The following is a 22200-nucleotide window of genomic DNA, read 5'->3' as shown; positions in this document are numbered from 1 at the left end:
AAATAAATAAATAAAATTAAAAAAAAAAAAATAAAAGCTCAATGAGAACCCAAATAGGTAGGGAATGCCAGAAGCACTTTCTGTCCAGCTGCGGTCATTGCCTTTACTGAATCTCCCAGCTGTCTGATGACAGGCTAGGCTGACTTTCTATTGCTTGCAACCAAAAAAATGCCAGCATGTTGGAAAAGAATTTTTTTGAAGTATATGCACACTTACTGCTTGAAGAGTGTGGCTCTTTTCTGCCTAGCTTCTTGGAGCAGGAGATGGACTCACACTCCCCACCCAGAAGCCTTATCAGCTTCTAAGGAATAGGGAATTTGACCCGGATATCTCAAACTCTATGAGACAAGTTCTCAGACAAGCTCAAATCAGTCGTTTGTTGACAGAGTTCCCCAGGACCTTGAAAACTGCAGCTCAAGCCGTGTTACTGTGTTAGTTACTGGCACTGCTATACCTGAGTTCACAGACTGGGTACTTTGAAGGAGCAAAAATATGTGATCTTATAGTTCTGGAGGCCAGAAGACTGAAAGCAAAGTGCCTGTAGGGTCGTATCACTGAAACCCATGGGAAGATCTTCACACCAAAATCTTTACTGTTCCTTGACTTGCAGATACGTCCTTCCCACCCTCCCTTTTCATGTGGTTTCTCTCTGTTTGTCTGCTTTTCACCTGGTATTCTTCTCAGAAGGGTAACAGTCCTGTTGCGTTAGAGGCCCACCTGCCTCCTGTGTGACCTCACTTTCAACTAACTCTTTCTGCACTGATCCTTCCAACAAGGTGCATTCTGAGGTCCTGAGGGAGAGGACTTCAGTAGAACTTTTCAGGGACATAATTCATCCCATAGTACCCAAATGCTTATGACATATTGTGGTCTCTCCCGTAAACCCATACTGAGCTGGCCTCTGCTTTGTAAAGAGGCCCCATGATCCTTTCAGCCCTAGGACCTGCCTTTCTGTGCCTTGAATGCTCACACTTTTCTTTCGTGACCACTCAGCCCAAGGTAGCTCAGGCTCCCTACTCCACGCTTTGTTGCCAGACACATACATAACACTTGCTCCATGCCATCGTGCCTTCTACATTTTAACGTTTATTTTCATGCCCTTCCCAGCCCCCACATCTCAGGATCAAGTTCCATGGAGCCAGGGACCTTGTTTAATTCTTGCAGTGCCAATCATAAATGTTCAATACCTGTATATTCAGAGATGTTCAGAAAGTACCATGCCTTTTTCTTTGCTGGGACAAAATACCCAACAACCAAAATTAAAGAGGTTCTATTGAATTAAAGAGGTTTTATAGAACCTCATAACCTATCTATTTGGGTCTTCATTGAGCTTTATTGTGAGAGGCACAGAATACCTGATTTATCAATTTCTACTCCAGTCAAGACTTCAAAGTAAAGGTGTTATTAACAGTAACAGAGAACCATAGATATAGATCAGCCAAATTACTTAGCTCTCCATTTATGGAGGTTTCAGTTCATACTCAGCTGTTTCCAAGGCAGGGTGGCATGGCAGAGGGCAACAGTTCATGGTGGTAGAAGACAGCAAAAATGAAAACCAGAGGAGAGAGCAAAATGGTTGGGGCTAGCCTCCTTTCCTCCTTTGCAGTGTGTATCCAGGCTACCTGCCTTAAGGCAGACACACAACCCACACTGACAAGCTTAGCACTAGACAATGAACCAATCATAAACTCTAGATTCCTCTGCTCCCAGGAATGCCCACTCTCCATGGCTGTTTGAGGCTTTGGGGGGACATCCAGACAAGCCATAGCATGCCATCACTTCAGTGAATGCTTGTGAACTGCAGTGCCTGTCAGGATTAGAGAAGCGAGTTGATACCATGCACAGGTAAGAACTGGATGACAGCTGAAAAGCATAAACAAACAATACCTACAAGGAAAACCATTTCATATAAATTTAGTGAGATTTTCATGCAGCTTGATTGGGGGATTTCTCATCCTTGTCTCCAGCCCAAGCCAAGTACTCTTCATCTTTGCTTTACAGCAAAATAACAGCATAAATCAGGACAAGAGATTTATCAAGTTGTCTAAGGGTCAGCTGCTGCTCTCACTGAACCACCTCCCTCCCTCCCTCTCCTCTCTCTACCCTTCTTTTCCTTCCCTCTCTCTCTCTCCTTCAATCCCTTCTTCCTTCCTTTTGGTGTATTTTCCATTGACTAGTCACATGATGGCGGCAGTATCTTCCTCCTGTGAGCTGCTTGCTTTATCCTTTGCGAAACAGGAGAACAGCATCAGTGGGGCTGGAGGAGTTATTCTGGGTGGTTAGAGCAGTAGGCAGAGGAAGATCTTTCAGCCTTGGGTCTTACAGGAACATGAAGAGGACAGGGTTGGAGGTTCCTGGCCCCATTCCAGCTTCCTTTTCATTCCTTGGCCCAGACCAGCACTAAACCCCGAGGACTGGATGCCTGAACCCTGGAACAGAGGATGGCAAGGCCTCAACTCTTCTCCTCACTCTCCAGTCCCACTTTGCATCAGCGCTGAAGAGAAAGGGCTAAATGAATCTAGTCTCATGGTGCCTGCGCTCATGGAAGAGAAATGCTCCTCTTGCTCGTGGACTCCTGCTTCTCTGTGTATTATTCCAGTACTATTCGCTCAGCAGCGATGCTATTACACAGAAGGGTCAAAATAAATAGGACACTGACAGTGGCTTTTGGAAAGAGTATGTTTAGTTTGCCTTGGATGTGAACTTGAAAATCTTTCCCATGTGTAAGTTTTGGAACAGAAGGGTGTTGAATGGACGAAAACCCAGTTTTAAGATTTTCAGTACAGTGTTCCATTGCTGAGGCCTGACATGGTCACAGGGATCCCAGGGCGGAGGAGCTGGGACTATGCAGAGGGAGACAATATTTTCTGTGCCTTCAGTGGGAACATTCATGTCCCCACAGACCCATTTCTCTACACCTCCTGTCAAGGGCTCCCGAAATCAGCAGCGTTCAAAGCAGCTGTACTGGAGTGTGCCACACTGCAGGTCTTTCCTCTGGAGGGGATCCTGCCCAGGGCCATTTCCATCTGACTCCAGCGTCTGCTGGTCCCTCACACGTCACCCAGCGGTCCTTTCCATGTGGTTGTGATGTGTGGCCCGACAGCTCCTCTCCACTCTGCACAGCCCCAGCAACCCACAAGGGAAGAAGCATGAAGAAAGGACTGCGGATAATAGGTATCCATGAAGAGTGCTGTTAAGGTCAGTGCACTCAGTGGAAAATGTCAGTCTCAAGAAACCCTGTCCTCTATGATTCCATTTATAGGACATTCTCAAAGTAAGAAGGCAGTGGTTTAAAAAAGAGCATTGTTTGCCAGATGCTAAGAGCAGAATAGGGGAATGCATATGAAGGGGTAGTGAAAGGGTGCTTCCTAATGGTTGGAGAACAGTTTTGTACCACTGATTGACATGGTGGATACAATAATATGTTTCTGCGATAATTTTTTAACAAAAAATCTATGCACACGACAAGGTTAAAGAACAATGAAATCCAAGTGATAGTAGTGTTGCCTAGCATAGTAATCCAAGTTTAGTTATTAGTATTGTAGTACTTACAAGTTCCCAGTTTAGCTGGTTATACTTCGGTGCCCTGTAGATTTGTTTCCTCTGTTGACCTTCCCAGCAGCTTGGCGGAATGCATCTGTTCTTTGCCATTTTATTGGTGAGAAGACTTTACCAAAGCACACGCTCAATAAGGAGCTGCAGGGCTAGGCTTGGGACACAGAGGCCTGCCTCCAGAATATGTGCAGTTAACCACCGTGAGCTCTTTCTCCATCGCTGCGCTTTGAAATTCAGTGACTGCTGTAGCGCAGGCTACAGACACCTCATATGTCGCAGCTTCTGCCCTTGCTCCTTGCAGCGATGAGCAGGACTCTTGTGGATCTGAAAGTCCTGTGGCTCAACTTGCTTTTCACACACACACACACACACACACACACACACACACACACAAATACTAATAAGACTGTATCAAAAATGCAAAATCTATCACAGAATGCAAAAGCTATCATAGAAATGTGTTATTAATTTGTTTATTTTTCTGTATTTTAGGGAAGGGCCTACAGGATGTTCAGGGTCTCACTACTAGATCGGACTCACAGTGATTCTCCTGTTTACAGCCTCTGAAGAGCTGGGATTAAGTCTCAATTGCTGTCTACCATGCCCCAGGGGCAGGGCTGGCACGGAAGGCCAAGGATTGAACCCCTGGCCCCTGCACCTGCTTGCACGTGCCTTAATCCACTGAGCTATTTGGCCAGCCCAGAAATGTGTTATTAAGATCCATTTGCCTTGGAAGAGCTTACTGGAAGTGGGGTCTCCAAAGTGAAGGGAACCCTCGTCCTTAAGGTTACTGACTGTGATTCTGCTTTTGATACTGGGTAGTGACCTTGAATGTCTGAACATCTTCAGTATCTTTTCTTGCCTGCAAAACAAGGACCTGTGCCAACTTCTGACTGAGCAGTTGGGAGGATCTTATGAACTGAGTTATAGCCCCAAAAGTCATGTTTAAATTTTAAACTGATGTGATTATATTTGGAGATACTGCATTTAAAGTGGAAATTAAGGGTTCAAAGAGGTCATCTGTTTAGGGCCCTGGTAAAATCTGTCTGCTTTCCTCATACAAAGAGGGAGAGTCATCAGGGATATATGTTGACAGAGAAAGGTTACCTATAAACCAAGAGAGCTCTCAAGTGAAACCAAACCTGCTGACACCTCGAAATCCTGATCTATGAGAAAGTGGGCGTTATGCTTAAGCCACCTGGTTGGTGGCTTTGTTGTGGAAACCTTAGCTGAATAATATGCAGCTTAATTTAGGCATTGCAAATGGTAGAGAATTCTCAAGTTCCTCTTGTACTCAGCACATAAAGGTGGCTGTGGAAATCTGGCTTCTGGCCATGTTGCCTAGAAAGAGCAAGTTTGTATCTTGCTTCTCTTTTGTTGTGGGAGGTGCTGGTGTCTCTTTTAAAGGTGTTTGGAGGAATAACAATTCTGTGGTGAGATATTAGGGGGTGTGCTGAGGCGGTGTGGAAGAGGAGGTTTTCTGGTGAAAGCCTGTGAGAGAGCTTGCACAGATTTTCAGATGCTTCGTTGCTGCAGGCCTTCTCAGAGCCTGCATAATGCTGGCCTACAGCAGGGTCGGGGTGGCTGAGGCAGAGGGAAGGAAAGCTAGAGCCCAGCCTAGTGACGGCCTGTCTCGAAAATAGAAAGCACAATAAGGAGGTGGGAAATACAGTTTAGTGGCATAGTACAAAAGCCTTGGGTTAGCTTCCCAGGTTTGCAAAAAGCAACCTCCCTCCAAAGCTACACACACACACACACACACACACACACACACACACACATACACACATTGACTCTAAAAGAGTTAAATTTATTTGTTTGTTTTTAAAGACAAAGTCTCAATATGAAATTCAGGCTGGCCTTGAACACGCAGGCCTCTTCTTGCCTCAGCTTCCCAAGTGCTGAGATTACAGACATGCACCACTATGCCTTGTAAGAGTTAAATAATTCGTCTTGCAAAATTTCCAAACCTTCCCTTGGGCATCAGTAAGCTGTTCTTCTTCTGGAGCCTGTGGGGGAGGGCTTCTTCCTGCCTCTCTGGCTCCTGGTGGTCGCCGACAATTCTTGGCATTGCTGGGCCATTCAGCTGGAGCCGCCTCAGCCCAGCTGCCGCCTCGGTCTTCATATGTCGTCTCTTCCCTGTGTGTATCCACCTGGATGACCTCACATTAATTAAACTCCTGATACCTGCCATTGCCCGTTTCCAAATAGGATTACGCTGTAAGGTACTGCACACTGGAATTTCATAGTAGTTGTCTGAGGGCCATTTTAACCCTTGATACCTGATGTAAAGTCTAGAAACTATTGAAATAAATGCTCTAAAATTTTACTTTGCTGACTTTCATGTTTGTTTCTTTCAGGATAAGATGCACATTTTAATTTCACATTCTTTAAAGCAGAAGATTTTAATCAGTACTGAGCAGAATTATGCATAGTGCGTTTCTCAAGAAAGTCCATTTTTATTTTCTATGTGCTTTATGATTCTGGTCAGGTGGAGCTAGTCGGCGGGTATTAATGTAGATTTCTTTGAATGGTAGCACTTTAGAGACTGGTTGTGATTTTTTTTTAAAAATGTAGTTGGTATAGGGTCTCACTACACAGCTCAGACTTGTAGTGATCCTCCTGTTTTCAGCCTCCCCAGCCACACCTGTATTTGGTCACTGGCTCAGTGCGCCCAGGGGTGTGACTAGCAGGGCAGGCTGTACTGGGGATTGAACCCCGGTCCCTGCACTTGCCTAAGCAGGTGCTTAGTCCGCTGAGCTATCTTGTTGGCTCTGCATGTGATTCTAATTGTCTCCTGTATTTCAGCATTTTCCATGTTTTAGATCTTCATTTCAAACACCTGTAACTTGTGGTTTTCACCTCTTACTTGTGGGTTTCCTCCCTCAAAACGCTTTGCTGCCCTCTTTGCAAGGATGTGGCCAGCATGCATCCTCTGGTCTTGTCCTGGGTTCTGGGGAAGAATATGGAGGGGAAGATTGGATCTAGAGGTCTGTTTTAATCGAAGGGCTCAGCCGAGGCTCCTGTAGCAGTAAGTTGGGAGGTTTTCCCCTCCTAGTTATGACTTGGCAGGGACAAAATGTGACTGCAGCCTCGCTGGGTTGAAGTCTATGCTAAGACCTTTCTCTCTGCATGCATTTCCATGTCGGGCCATGCAGAGAGTTGAGCTGAGTTTTTGAGTCATAATATTTCTGTCTCTTAAGCATTTCACACACGGTTTCAGGAAGTTATTCAGAAGGTTTTGCTAAGCAGTTTTCAAATGACTTTCATAGTTCTCCACCTTTCAGTTTGTGTCTACCTGCTAAGACTCAGACTGCAAGTTTCCTCCCTCTCCAAAGCACCACCTGAGCCAGGTGGTCTTAGTGGCTGTCCTCAGGCTCCTTGAGGTGTGTGTGATGCTCATCCTACAGTGGAGTCATGTTTTTCTCCAAGTGCTGACCGGAGAGTGACTTTGTTAATTTAACCTTCTGGCCTTGTGCTCAGTTGGCAAAGTTTCATGAGTCAGAAGCATGGAGAACATGGCCTTCCAGTCTCTTCCTAGACTTGGCATCAAGAAAGGGGTAGAGGACAGAGCAAGACTTTTTCCACTTTGAAAATGAATTATGAGACTGGGTATGGTGGTGTGCGCTGTAATCCCAGCTCATGAGAGGCTGTAAATAGGCAGATCACTATGAGTCTGATCTAGTAGTGAGACCCTGAACACCCTGTAGACCCCTCCCTAAAAATACCAAAAAAAAAAAAAAAAAAAAAAAAGAGGGAAAGAAAAGAAAATGAATTACCACTTTGGAGAAGGGGTCACCAAGAACACTTAATTAGCGCCAATCCACACCCCTACTAGATGAAACAAAGCCTATCTCAACCATACATGAGCTCTAGTATGGATTCTTCCTTCCCCTGTGGTGCATATTTTATCCTAAGATTTACTTTGCTTCTGGCTCCTATGAACCACTGAGTGGCGTTTTATGGAGAATCTCCTAAATGCTCCATACTATTTTTAACAGTGGACCAAGAGCAGACTTGCTTTCCTCTCACAATGTTCCTGTGCCAGTGGAGAGAGACAGATCTCAGTCGATGAGCAGATAGATGTGTGCAAAGTAACAGGGGCCATGAAGAGGGCTGGTGGTACTTTGCTAGTTCACACAGAGCCCCTGAACAAGGGCCTTGAGGTGAATCAGGCAAATTCATGCCAGGGCATGAATGCTGTAGGTAGAGGGACAGCACATGCCTTGGTCTTGGGGTGGAGGAAATGGAATGCATACAGGGCTATAACAATGTCACGGAGGGCAGAGTATAGACAGGGAAGAAGGGCATGTGTACTATGGCTCAGAGTTCTAAGAATGCAGACTAAGCAGGAAATCATAGGCATTTAGAGTCTGTGTTCAATAAATTATTAGAGTGAATGGTTGTTCAACAGTCCAGAGGCTTAAGACTCATTTCTGAAATGGAATGATAGGCTGGGGGCTTCATAACACAGGCCAGGATGCCCTTCCCAGGGACCCTCGCATCAGCAGCAGACAGGCCACGATGGCAAACCGAGCAGCACAGACTCAAGGCCATTCTCATGCTATAAAACTGAACAGCAGTAATGCCCAGGAAATGCAAGTATGGCTTTTTCAACCACAGGGCATGAAATCAGCAGAGAGCTTCCTAGACAGCACGCATGCTCCTGTTCTAGGAAATGAAGATGTGATCACTGACAAGGGAAACAAAGCAGTAGAAGAAATCTCCCTAAGAAAGAATTTCACGACACGTCCAGAAAGGACTATTTTTTTCATTTTTTAAAATTCCTGTCAAAAGATGAAAAGAGACCGCTCTTTTAAATGCTGAAGTTGTCTTTATGAAGCGCAAAACCTCTTTGCAATGATGTAATTTACCTAACAGGTAGAATGCAAATTACTAAACACAATATGTACTCTAAGATGTCTTGTGGTTCTAAGCTAAATACCCACTGGGTTGAGTTCTACTGCTTTCATCCACTTCATGGAAATGTCCCATAACTTGTGTGTGCCAGTAAATACTGCCTGGACAGCTCCTCCCTATGGGTATCCAGCGGATGGTCCGTTTTCACGGTGGCTCAACAAGATCTCTCTGTGAGTCTCCAGCCCAGCAGATGCAGGAGCCCCTCCCCTGCATACGTGCATCTCAGAGATGCAGGATTCTGAGAATGATGAGGGCCCCATCTTGGCTGCCCATCCGTGGGCCATCGTAGCTGCCACAGATGAAGTTCTCGTGGTTAGTACACCATGGTCTGGCATAGTTCTGGGTAAGATTAAGGGTGTGAGTGGTGTACCCACCCTAGGGCAAGTGGGCTACATAAATATAAGGGGCAGAAAGAGGCTTGTGTCCTTTCCCCTGCTGCTTTTGCTGTCTTCCACTGCCACCAGCAGTTGCCCTTATGCCTTGAGCCACCCTACCTGGAGCCAGCTGGTTATGGACCAAAGCCTCTACAAACTGGGATCTAAATAAACCCTTTCTCCTTTTGGGTATTTTGTCTCAGCAATGAGAAAAATAAGTAAGACCATACCATATTGGTCTTTTTATTTATTTATTCTGTTCTCCCTCCCTGCTCCTTTCCCAAGTATATACCTGGACAGTAGATGCTGTTAGGTGTAATTGATCAGGTTGGTGGATTTGCTGCGTTTCTTGGAAGTGGCTGATTCAGAGTCTGAGACAGAAGATTAACAGTATGAGCCTGGAACAACTTGCCCATCATGGAAGAAGGAAGCTCTTAATTACAATGAGAGATTGGGATGGGGGTGTAGTCCTAAAGAGAAACGGGCTGGCCAAAGATGGGGTACACTGAGCATGCTCCCTAAACCTCCCCCAGCCTGTCACATGTTGAGGTATAATACACACCTATGCTGATAATAAAAACAGGAACCAGAAAAAATTTAAGTTCATAATATTACTAAAAAAGGGGTGGGAGCCCTTTCTTGGTCAGCCATGGACACATCTTCATTATGAAAACTAACACTAAATAAATGAAAAACACCTAGCTATCCACACTTCCTCTACAAGTGATTTATCTGATAAGCTGCTTTTTCTAGAAAATTTTTATCTAATTAATAAGTGACAGGATTAAGCTATCAACTTTTTGTGTCTCTTATTGAATTAACGAATCATTGGACATAGTAGATACCACCGCCACAGAGAGATGACCAGATGCTTGTCTGAAGGAAGTCGCAACACATATAAATAGAGCAAATGCAAAAGAAATGAATATGCAATCAAGTTGCAATCTTAGCAAGGTGCTAAATCGAACAATTTATGTTCTACAAGAATGTCAGATTTTATGGCACTTTAGGAGTGCAAATAGTAAAATGTGGATTCTGGGATACTCTCCATGTTCAGTAACTTGATTTGTTTAACAACAATAAAAAATTGACAAAAAACGTAGAAAGAGGAACTCTAGAATAAGAGACCCAAGAGATCTCTTAACCTATCACAACATGTAGGCCTTATTTGGATTGAGATTCAAACTATGGGCTTCTGATTGACATCAAGTCAGATGTGTATTGTGGTTTTGTTTATAAGATTTGTCTTTCTTTCAGAAACATTGGAATATTTACCAATGAAATAATATATGTGGATTGTATTTCAAAATAACGTGGATGGGGGCATATTAGGTTATCTATTGTGGGATATATTACTCCTAAGTGTAAATAGCTTCAAATGAAACATTAAAAATTAGCATTTATTATATCATGTGGGGTCGGGAGTCCAGGAGTAGCTCTGCTGGTTGCTCTTGTTCAGGGACTCTTGTGAGGTTAGATTGAGAACGTTGGCTAGGTCTAAGGTCTTAAAAGGTAGGTTAGAATGGAAGGTCCATTCCTCAGCTCATTCATATGGATAGTGGCAAGATATTTCAGTTCTTTGAGATTTGCTGGTTGGAAGCTTCAGTGTCTTGCTTGCTGGGTATATTTGCAATAAAAGGGTTCATTTTCCCTAGAGTGAACTATCCAGCAGAGATTGTAGGAATAGCTATGATGGAAGTTGTGAGACCGCTGATAGGCTGCTCTTGCAGTGGTAGATCATCATAGCTATTGCTCTCTTGACCACAGGGACCAACCTTGGTGCATTGTGGGAGGGCCTGCCACAACAGTTTAAATTTCCAAGGATGAGGGTGGTTGGATCCCATCTTGAATGCTGAGTACTACAAGGTAGATAGAAGTGGGTGGTGGTGGGTATCAACAAAGCAATATTGCAATGAGTTGGTAATTCACGTTTTCTAGTAGAAAAAGTTCTAGAGGAAATTGTTTGTATTTTAGAGATGGGATGCTTGGATGTAAGGCCCATCTTACTTTATTAGCGGTGAGACCCACTCAGTTTCTGTAGGAAAGCAGAAGATGGGTTATCAGATCACCTGCTTCATGTCCTGGGTTATTGTGGGCTTGAAGAGGATGAAATTGTGGGTGCTTACAAGCAGGACAGTGTCCAAAAAGACGCAGTAATTAGTACTTGTTGGCAGCATTGCATTCACTTCTGTCTTAGACACTGACTCTCTGCCAAGCCTCAAAACATCCTAGGATGCCCTGTCTTCTAGAAACCCTCTTCTTTAGTATGTTCAAGGAATATGGTCCTTTTCCTGGGAAACACTTCCATTTGTTTCTCCTCTTAGCCCCTCACTGTGGGCTTCTGCCTGCCCCAGGCCCCTCCATGGGAAGGCATGTGTTCAGTACATGGCTGGGTGGCTCTCCCACGCCTTCCTGCCCTGGCTGCACCAGCACCATTTCCCTGAGGATGCCGACTGTGCCACTGAGGGGGTTTGTGTCTCACAGAACCTGCTAATAAGCTGGTTGTTGTTACCTATCTGACATGAGCTCCCCTCCCCTGTCCCCATAACCCCCCCCCCGACCTTTGAAAAGTCATTTGGAGAGTTTGAGTGAGATCCCCAGTTTTGGTTACTCCAACCCCAGTCCAGAAAAGGGCGTGTGATCCAGGATCTGCTCCCCTGGCTACCTGATTAACTCCGACCCAGACACATGACATCCGCAGGGCCAATTAGAGTGTTTCTTGGAGTTTTCTGGAACTGGCTTATATGGTTTCCAGGCTTAACAAAACAAACACAGCACACAGTTAACTTTGAATTTAAACAATGAATAAACAATGAATACACATTTAGTATATTTTTTATTGTTTATCTGGAATTCAAAGTTAATTTTGTGGTCTGTGCTATATCTGACCACCATAGCTCTTGCCAGCAGACAGGTTAAGCTAGGCAAATGGGAGCCGGATGATCCAGGTGGCAGCGTGGGCACAAGATCCCAGCAGGCAGAGGAGACCAGGAGAGCCAGAGGGGCAGGAGGCACCAGCCCCAGGTGCAGAGTCACTTCCGGTGGCCCCTGCAACCTCAGCTTCCCACAGCAGCTTTCCTTTGGCCACATGTGGAGTTGGGTGATTTTGTTTTTATTTCTACTTTTTAGCATTTGAACTTGGATACCAAAAAGTCTCAATCACAGTTCCAGAAGGCATCAAGAGATGTAGGGGTCCTACTGCTGAGACCTCACGCTTACAGAGCGGTTGGTTCCTCTACACTGACTCGGCACTTAGCACTTTCTCAGAGTCAGCTCATTAAATCCCCGCAGTAACTCTGTGCTGTACACAGGAGAAAATCATGGATCGGATCAGCTGTCTTCTGTGAAGCTGCTATCATGGTGTTACGACACATATGTACCTCACTGAAGGTACAAAGATGTATACTGAAATAATTACTGAAAAAATCCTGTATACCTAAATATTCATCAGTTCGGGACCAGTCAAATAAATGTTGATATCACCCCACCCCTGAAAATATAGTAACGCACAGGACATTGGTTTGCTGTCAGATTTGAGTAAGAAAGGAAGAAATTGAGACCATTAAGTTTTGTATCTATGTGTAACTGTCAAAATGTAGAGATCATTGAAAAACCACTTGGATTCCATGTAAGCTTTCTAAATCTACACAAATCTTCCGAAGTGATCATACTGAGGAAGCTCTAATTTCATTGTCTCCTGGGGTACCTCGTCTTGTAAAGCTGCCCTGGAGGTGGATGCTGCCACCTGAGTGGGCAAGCGTGACAGCCACGTGTATCTATCTTCGTGCCACCAGCCTTCCATGGGGGGTCGTGGCTCTGTGCTTGGTGCAGCGAGGTCAGTGTGGCTGGGAGGTGGCAGCTTGGCAAGGACAAGGTGCTGGCACGAAGCTGCGGTGGTGTGTCTGCTTCACGTTCTCCCTGGATGGCTACAGGAAGTCCATTTCTTTGGGCTTGGAGCATCCTAGAGCTTGGGGCTATGTTTGGAATGAACTTAAAGCCGGACTTCTGTCTGCCTGCGTCCACCACAGCTGGTGAAAGCTCTGTTCCTCAAGAGGAACAGGTTTGAAGCAAATCAAGACTTTCATAAAGTTCATGAAGCCCGAACTTGGATCTTTGGAAATGTCGGAAAGACAGGAGGGTCAGGCCTGCTGTTCACACTCGTGTACCCACGTCAGGCCGAGACACAAAGCAGGTGCTGCTGTCCAGGCAGGGTTGGGGCTGTGGCTTTCCTCGTCTCTTAGCAGTTCGGGAAGCCCAGATCCTGACACATACACATGACTTCCCTGGAGGAGGATGAGCTCATGCGGTATGGTGGTGAGTTCTCTTGAACTCAGTCTTGCTCCTGGCACCGTGATTAGCATGGCCCTCTTGGGCTGTTACTTGGAAACGCGCCCTGCTCAGGTGGAGGTGCAGTTCCGAGCTGCAGAGTTGCCGGTTCTGAGCTCACCACCACCATCATGTATAAAATAATTAGTGATTTTTTTTCCATTGCAATGAAGTTGCAGCTAATTTGATGTACCTGCTACGAAATAACATTCATTGCTCATATCTGTGAGGTCTATCTTGTCTCTACTTTGGCACCAGAATTAAACAGCTGCTATCTTTGGGCACCTCAATTTTTTCTACGCAACCAGAAAGGGAAAACAGGGAATGTCTTGGCTCTGGTTCTACCTGAGTCTGTACTTTCTCGTCCACATTGCAAACAGCTGGGGCTGCCTCTTTCCCACCAGACCTTCTGGGCCATCTTGTTTTCATCTCTGAAATGTGCCACATCACTGCTTTTCCCAGTGGAATCAAAGGACAACCTGATTTATTGGAGCCCAGATCTGGAGGTAGCTGTGCCACCGTCACAAGATATGTGCCTTTCCTATAAAATGTCACAATATAGCACTGCCCTACATCCCTGAGACCTTTGTCCCAGAAGGCTGTAAAACTCAGCCAAGGGATTGCTAAGTCTAAACAGGAACATGGCAGGATCATCCAGTTGGGTTTGGGATTGCGGACTGTGTTCTGTCATGAGGAATTATATGAGGACAAAGAGGTTTGATGTCAGGAGTTCTGTGCCTGAGCTTCTGTAGCATGGTTTGGAACAGAGAACCCTGCAAAGGTCATGCTTGGAGATCTCCAGAGGAGTCTGGCTTCAGCGTGGAGTAGGTTCCATGGCTGGGACGCTGTTACCTGCTCCAGCTGGCTTGGCTGCTGCATCCCACATTTGCACACAGAGAGAAGGTCAGTGATGCTGAATCCGTCCCTGTTAGAGCTGAGAGTTGATACCCCTCTGCGGGGCACCCTTACTGATGTGCCCTAATATTTTGGCAGGAAAATTGGATCATCTGTCTCTGTTGGTTTTATCACACTTCTCTTAAACTTTTATTTTAAGGGTGTTTTTGAAATTATGTTTATGGGTAGACTTTTGATGTATGCAATGACCACCTCCACTATTGGGAATTTGCACTTGTACATAGTATATCTTGGTTCATCTTTTTTTCCCCACTCCTCTCCCCTCCCTTCAACCCGTCTTTCCTTGCTTATGTCAGCATCTTTATTTTCCTTTCTTTCTTACATTCTTTTGTTTGGTTGTCAAGGTCCTTTGAGCTGCCGGACAGTCACAGGGCAAAGCGAACTACTGGAGTCAGGCCTGTGTGAGGAATGCCCGCCCAGAAGGTCCTCTTCTGGTGGCTGCCAGCATTGTATGTGAGCAGGCGGCAGGGGCAGTGGACACCTGGGGTACATCGTCCCTACTGATCATGCTTGTGTCTTACTGCTGTGCTGGGCATCACTTCCGTACTACATAGAAACACAAAAATAAGTTTATGGAGGTGTTCAAATCAGTAGGAGCAAATCATTATGCCACACTCAGGGTCCGTCCTGGTGTGGGGCTCTGGGTTACTGAATAGGCCACACCCCCAAGGCATGAGCCTGTGTTCTCTGTGCCCTGCTATGCGATGTGTTAGAGATATCAAAACAGACCTGAGCATATTGAGAAGCAACTCTGGCTCAGGGGACCAGGTGATGTCACCCAGTCTCGTCTTGGGCAAATCGCTTCATTATTTCAGCAGACTGGGTGGGTCTCCATTGTCCTGTGTGTAAAGTGGACATGTAGTAGTACCTCTCCCTTGGGGGTTTCAGGAGGATCAAGTGAAGTAATAGATAGAAACCACACAGAGCTGGGCATGGTGGCAATGCCTGACTTCCCAGCGCTCTGGGAGGTTGAAGCAGGAAGATTGCAAGCTAGAGCCCAGTCTGACTTAGGACAATCCTATTTGAAAAGTAAGAAATTAAAAAAAAAAAAAAAAGAGTTGGGGATGTAGTTTCATGTAATGCCCTCTGTTCAATTCCTAGTACCAAACAACAAATGCAAAATGAAACAAAACAAGCCCCCAAACCACATACACAAATTCTCTATGTGTCTGTCTGTCTCTCTCCTTGTCTCTGTCTCTCTTTCTCTCTGTCTCTCTCTCTGCCCCCCCCCTCTCTGTCTGTCTGTCTGTCTGTCTGTCTGTCTCTGCCTGGTGCACATACCTGTCACCCTGCAAGTGTTGTCTACCCCTGGAAGACTCAGGAGCGATTTCTGAAACCCCTGTCTGCACACAACTGCTATGAAATTCAGGTCTACAGCACTGTAGTGAACTTGATGGGTGTCACTCATAGGTGACTTTTTGTACCCCTTTACTACCGTATGTCTCCCCAGCTATAACCACTGGGCTCAGGGGTTCTGGGGACATGGGGGGGGGGGCTTTATCACCTGGCTTCTGCCCTTTGTTGGACTCCTCTGTGCTTGTTTGGGAGAAATCAGACATTCATTGTAATTACATACACATGAAAACATAAGTGCTGTTGTCACCGAGAGTTATCAGGATGATCCAACTAAATTAAACACTGGTGGAGGGAGAGGTTTTTCACTGAGATCCTTGGCTGGCCCAGGCATGGCAACTGTCTGATGAAGATAAGCGAATTTGGCGGTCCCTGCTGGTGTCAGGCATGCGGAGCATCATGTGTGAGTCCGTCTCTCCAGGCGTTGTGCTGAGCTAATTGCTTTGGACGTGAGAACTTTTCCTGGGCAGCAGCATATGCTGCCAGAGTTGCCTAAAGCAAAGATAAAGAGACACCCTCCTCTTCCTTTACCAAGGCCTACTCATAAAATGCAACTGTCACCTTTTCCAATAGTTTGTTTTAATCTAAATAAATAATGAAAAGTGGCCACCTTCTGGTCCCCAGTTGTTGCCCTGCTCCTGGGTCAGCAATCTTGAACCTTCTGTTCTGTCCTTGGGCATTTAAGGACAGTCAGGGGCTCAGGTCAGGGAAATCAGCTATATTCTATCCACTTATATCACTGGGCCCTGGAAGGGAAAAATAAATTATTTTCTCAGGTGTATTAGATTATAAATTTGGCATAGAAGATGTTTGAAATATAAAGCTTTTGAGGATTTGTGTTAAGTTTTTAAATATGGAAGACAGCTCCTCCCTCCCTTCCTCCCTCCCTTACCCCTCCTCCCTCCCTTCCTTATTTTCTTCTTTATACATTTCTCTTTTTTTGTGGCATCGGGGATTGAACTCTGGACCTTGTGCTTGCCAAGCAGACGCTTATGCTGCTAAGGTACATCCCCAGCCCTGCAATTTTTTAATTAACTTGGAGATATACTTAGATGTCCCAACCACATGCATATGTAAGAAGGTCTGATATGACCTGGGTTTAAAAAAAAAAAACAAAAACCCAGCTAGAGAGCATGCCAGTAGAACAGTGACACTTAAGGGAGGTATCTAGTGGTGTTGCTTTTGGCAACCATCTACAGAGTCTAGTATCATTCAGTTCATTTCTGCATCAGAAAATCATCAGCACAGGTATGTCCTAGGGCTCTAAATGTCTCCTGCAGCCAGCTTGGGGGTAGCCACCCTTTTCTGGATGACTTCTCAGTTTGCCTTTGCCTGTCTTTCCTGGTCTGCTGTGTGGGGTAGAGCACAGTCTTTTCTTCAGTACCTGTGGCATCCTCATAGCCTTGCATTTTCTCTTGTACCCCAATTCCCTCATGCGACTTACTTTTCCTGCCCAGGAACCCTGCGCATTTGTGAAGAGGGAAGTGAAAGCACGTGGAGAAGAGCCTTGTCTTGCTCTGGCTCACAGCTGGGAATGGGGGTGAAGTGTTGCCAGCTGCTCTGGGCCCCCCACATGTTCTCACTGTCCCACCCCCACTCAGGGACCTCTCATTAGCATCCCATGGGTAAACTGAGGCATGTGAGCTAAAGCTCTTGCCACGGGATGTCAGCTGGTACATGGTGTAGGTCAGACTAGAACTCTTACCTCTGGCCTCCTCCTTCAGTTTTGTTTCCCTTCAGAATTCATGGAGTCTACACACCAGGGGCTCATCTATGATGATAATGTGTCAATAAACACACTGTAGAATCCTGTCTGAATCTCACAGCAGCTACACCTGGTGGCAGAGAAAAGCAGTCTGTAATGAGGAGGAGCTGTACTCGTCCCTTTTCTGCATTGCTAGGACACCATGCCTGTCACCCCCAATGGAGAGGAGGGGAGGTTTAATTTGGCTTCTGGTTCACATATTCAGTACATGGTAAACTGGCACCAAGGCAGAAGCATGGGAGAAGGATGCAGCTGAGGAAAGGCGTTTGCTGCGTGGCACCTGGCTGTGCTGGTGGGAAAAAGCTCAGGGGCAGTGCCTGGGATCCAAGGCACAGAATTCCAGATTGGACTAACCTGGCAAGTACACCTGTTCCTTGAGATTGTGGAGAGGAGGACTGGTCCCTTGTAAATTTTGGGGTGCTCAGAGAGCAGAAAAATCAAAAGAGGAGGAATACTGGTACACAGGCTAAAATCAGGTACGTCCACTTTGTTCAGGCCTTAGGCTTTCTTCTATTTTTTAAAATGTATTTAGTACAGGGTCTATAGAGTCTCACTACATAGATTGGACTCATAGTGATTCTCCTGTTTTCAGCCTCCCAAGCACTAGGATTACAGGCCCGTGCCGCCACACCCAGTCTCAATCACCTCAGCGTGCTCTAGGGTTGGGGCTGGCCTGGCACGTCAGGGATCAAACCCCAGCCGCTGTGCTCCTCCTAAGCAGGCACTTTAGTTCGCTGAGCTATCTGGCTGGCCCTGTAGGCTTTCTTCTAACTCACCATTATTGCCTGGCAGTCTTGGGAGAACCAACTAGTTTAACACTGTGTCTTTGGTCTGTGCTGGTCACTAGAACATTCTACAGTGAGGGAGATGTTCTCCCATCTGCTTTGTTCTGTTCAGTAGCCACTAGCCACATGTGGCTAATAAACAATTGAAATACAGATAGTGCTTCTGAGGAACAAAATTTCAGTATTCATTAATTGTAATGAACTGGCTGTAATAAATGGCTCTCATGGTGGCTCATAGCTGTCAAACTGAACAGAGCAGCTCCTCATGGAAGTCTCGGGAGGAGGAAATGGTTCCCTGGGAGGCAAGACCTGGCTCTGCATAGAAGAGTTAGGCTGGAGCTAAGTATAGCTTGAGTAACCAGGCTGTTGATTTGGGTGGGGCTCTGCATGATGAGGGCATTTGGGCACGGAGAAGAGCGGAAAGAGAAACGGGGAGAATCCAGCATCTGTTTTAGAAGCCTGAAACTGGAGGAAATATTTTTTTGCCTGGTGTATGGACTAGATTTGTACTAAGAAGGAATGAAATCAACTGACCTTGCTGTAAGAGGGAGTTGAGAAGAACTCCATGCCATGCTGTCCCTTCTGATGTCCTTTTCTTCCCACACATGGAAGAAAAATTCAGTGGAATTGCAGCACTGTTAAAAATAAAATAAAATGCTATCCTGTGTTCACCAGTGTGGCTGAGCTCCATTAGGCATGGTTCATGGAAGTGCTATCTAGTGACTAGAATCCACTTGGAAAGGCAGAGCCAGGCCAGAGCGATTTGGCCCTGGGGCCAGTGGAAGGACAGCCTTTGCAAGTCAGGCGATGGGTGCTTTATCAGGTACCTTGCCCTGTGTGGGGTTTGCAGTTCTTTCTTTAATGCCCTTTGTGCACCATCTGAGCCTGGGCTTATCACCCATATAGCCAGAGGGATTCAGGGCTAATCCAAGGAAGCTGCTTCACCTGTCTGTCCTGGACCCTCTTGTAGATTTCTGCCTGTGTCTCCCTTGCTGTAACTAGTCTTCAAGTTGTGATCTGTTCTTCGTCTTTGCTCTTTAGAGATATCTATCAAATAGCTTTTGTGTGCAGCAGCTGCGTAACAGACCGGAACACAGAGTGATGCCCAGTCTTACGGAGCGTCACAGTGTTGAGCGGGGGCAGCTTCATGAGACAGTTGCACATGCGGAGCACGAAGGGCAAAGTGGATCTGGGCATGGGTCACAGTAGAAGCACTGTAGGAAGCGAGCATTCTGGGAGTGCTCTTGGGGGGAGGGTGGTGTCCATTCTGAGTCTCTGGAAGTAGGTGGGAGACAAGGTGGTGGGGAGCCACAGGATGGTTTGAGAGTGAATTCTTTGTGGAAGAGGGGCAGGTGGAGAGCTGTGAAAACGGTCATGACTGAGAGAGCAGAGGTGGAGGAGGGGAGAAAGTCCAGGAGATGAAACTGGAGAGGGAAACAGGAATTTTAGATAGCTAAGTACTTTTTAAATATATCCAATTCATCTCTTAAACCATTATTAAAGCTAAACCTTGAAAATGAAAAGCCAATTTTATATTGAATGAGATCTCAGTGTTTTGAATGTAGGAGGAAAAACTAACCTCTGGCCATTTGTCCCTGAGTATCACGGGTCTTGCTGAAGCAGGTGCTTGTGTGTTTGTGGCTGGCCTTTCATGCGACAGGATGGACATTAATGGATTTCTGCCTTGTTGTTTCAGCACTTCAGGGAGCATCTGGACAAACTTTTTGCCAAAGGAATCGGAATGCTGGATATAGCTCTGAACGAGGCCTTCAGCATTCTCAGCGATGTAAGCTCCTCTTTGATTTGCCTTTCTTTTTCCCAGGAGAGTAGATGGGAATTTTAGAAGAAGTGTGGATCAGTATTATTGTCAGCCCTGGGGTGGTCTGAGAGCAAAGAGACACAGAACACAGGGGCACCCACGACAGGCATTGTTGAGCAGAAGCTGGAGGAGCAGGTGGAGGTCTCCAGTCTGGTTTGCAGCCAGCCAGCCCTGGAGGGCAGGCTGTGGTCTGTGCATAGGAGACATGGGGTCTGCTGGGGCTCGCTCTCTGCACACAGTGTGGCTTGTGTTTGTCGGGTAGTTACACCCGACTCCCAAAACTCGGGTTTTCCTGCTCAGCTTCTCAGACCTCTCAAGCCAAGGGTGATCTCTAATATCTAGAGTAGTTTTTAAATCAGTAACATATATTGGCACAAACAAGACTGTGCTGGACTTGTTCCTAAGCTGGGGTCTTGGCTGCAGAGGAAAATGGGAAAGGAAGGAAGGAAGTTGCCGAGGCTGCCTCCTCCATATAGACCCAGGATGCTCTCTCACGCTTCCCTGGAAGGGACTTCTGGCCACAGGTGATCAGCACAACGAGAAGAGGCTGCGTTTTAGACAGGACATCCAGGTTAATGGCCGGGAAAGAAGGCTAGGCTGCTCTTTAACTTGTGGATTGAAAGGAGGGCCGTTGGCTACTTTATGAGCACTTTGAGCTTTGAATCTCAGCAGACTTTTCTAAGTGATAATGTCAAAAGGACTTACTGAATTAGGAAATACGCTTTTCTTTGTTCTAGATATTGGACCCACGATATTTACTGTGAGCTACATCTGTAGCCATATTTATCCTGAAACAGTTTCATTAAATCACTAATTTGCCCAAGGTGGACTTGAAATTATAATCCTCCCGCCTCAGTCTTCTTCAGTGCTGGGATTACAGATGTGTACCACCATGCCTAGCAGTACTCTTTTTTTTTAAACTTGGAAAACTAGTGGCCTGAGCAAAGGGAGTCCACTTGGAGCTTAAGTGTCTCTGTCCTGTAGTAAGTCTTCGTTTTTCTTCTTTGTGGTCCTAATTCTGGAGGACTGAGAGGTAGAATATTGTCTTGCTGAAGATTGTTGCTGACTTCTGGAGTTTGGCTGGTTGTGCTGAGAGGCTGACCTTCCACTGCTTGCTTTGTGACCTTGAGAAATATGAATTTCAGTTTCACTTTTATTTTCTCTCTCTGTAGAGGGGGAGAGGAACAGACCAGCACCGGCTGCAGGAACTGTGAGACCCAGTGCAAAACGAAGGGCCCTTTGTTTCCAAGCTATTAAGAATTTTAAAAGTAGGACTGTAGAATGTTTTAAGTGGAGCTTTTTGGGGTGGGCCTAAAGCAGTTGTATGCATCCAACGCAGTCTTGGGGCACTGTTTCATGAGGAACTCAAAATGAAGTGATGAAATGGTGTCTTCTCCTTTTAGCAATATTGGGGTTGAGCTAGGAAGTGCCATCCCTGTAACCTTTGAGACACTAGGTAGCCTTGACTGGTCTGATCTCCACACAGCTCTGCTTGAAGGCTCCGGTTCTATTCCCAGCACACACCTTCAGGAATATCTTTCCCCTCAGCTTTTCCTTGCCCTAGGACCTCTCTTCTGCCCGTTCCTCCCACTCATCAGTTTTGCTCTTCAACATTCTTGAGCCAGTGACATGGCCCTGTGAATACTGGTCTGCCAAGGTCTCCAGAATAGGATTGGTGAGCGTGGTGGGGGAAACACTTCTTTCTCATTAAAACTCAAAGTGCACCCGCACATACTGAAGGCTTTCAGAATTACAGGAGTGAAGAAATCCTTTAACAGTCTCCTTCTACCAGGGCTAAAGATTACTGGTTTAGAAACATTTTTCATTGTGTCAGCCACTCAGCATTAACATCTTGTAAAGTCGCAGCTCACCAAGCACAGTTTTGACGGTATCATTGTATCCTCCCAAATATCTTTTCACACTGCTGCAAAGATTACTGAGATCCAGAGAAAATGGCAACATGAGTGGACTTTTCTTGAATCCTGCAAGGAAAGTATTTTTGGACAGGAAAAATCCCTTTTGTATACCTCATTGACCTCACTTCACCTATGAAAGGCTGTGTGGGGTCTGGCCCATTAGGAACCCCAGTGGGCTGAGCATAAACCCCAGACAGCAAGCACCAGTGAGGCTTACAAAACATCCCTGTCTGAAATCAGAATCAACAAATTCTTCTGAGTGCACATTTATCCTATAGAGAGAAACATTTCCAACCCATCTCTGGTCATTGACTTTTTAAATAGCAAAATTCTTTCACAAACAGAGATGCTAACCTCCCGTGAAAATGGATCTTTATCTGTGTTCCACTTTATCAATATGACCTTTAAGTGGTATGATTCTCTTCTGGTGTGTCATGTTTGCCTCCATAAGCCAATATCAAATAAAAAAGCT

The 22200-nt window shown here is 45.7% G+C and overlaps 1 protein-coding gene across 2 annotated transcripts in view; it reads left to right on the top strand.

Moving 5' to 3' along the window:
* Nucleotides 1-22200, top strand: part of Cacna2d3 (calcium voltage-gated channel auxiliary subunit alpha2delta 3) — a 954216-nt gene that overhangs the window by 473457 nt on the left and 458559 nt on the right. For both annotated transcript variants that reach the window (XR_002821195.1, XM_023715780.1), the window contains exon 10: nucleotides 19690-19779. Coding sequence is in view for 1 of the 2 variants with exons in the window: in XM_023715780.1 (XP_023571548.1) it covers nucleotides 19690-19779 (90 nt within the window). In the remaining variant the exon portion in view is untranslated. The remainder of the gene's footprint in view (nucleotides 1-19689; nucleotides 19780-22200) is intronic.

Source organism: Octodon degus, unplaced genomic scaffold, assembly GCF_000260255.1.
Source record: "Octodon degus isolate 3935 unplaced genomic scaffold, OctDeg1.0 scaffold00043, whole genome shotgun sequence".
Lineage (NCBI taxonomy): Eukaryota > Metazoa > Chordata > Mammalia > Rodentia > Octodontidae > Octodon > Octodon degus.
This window is presented reverse-complemented; position numbering and strand designations above follow the sequence as displayed.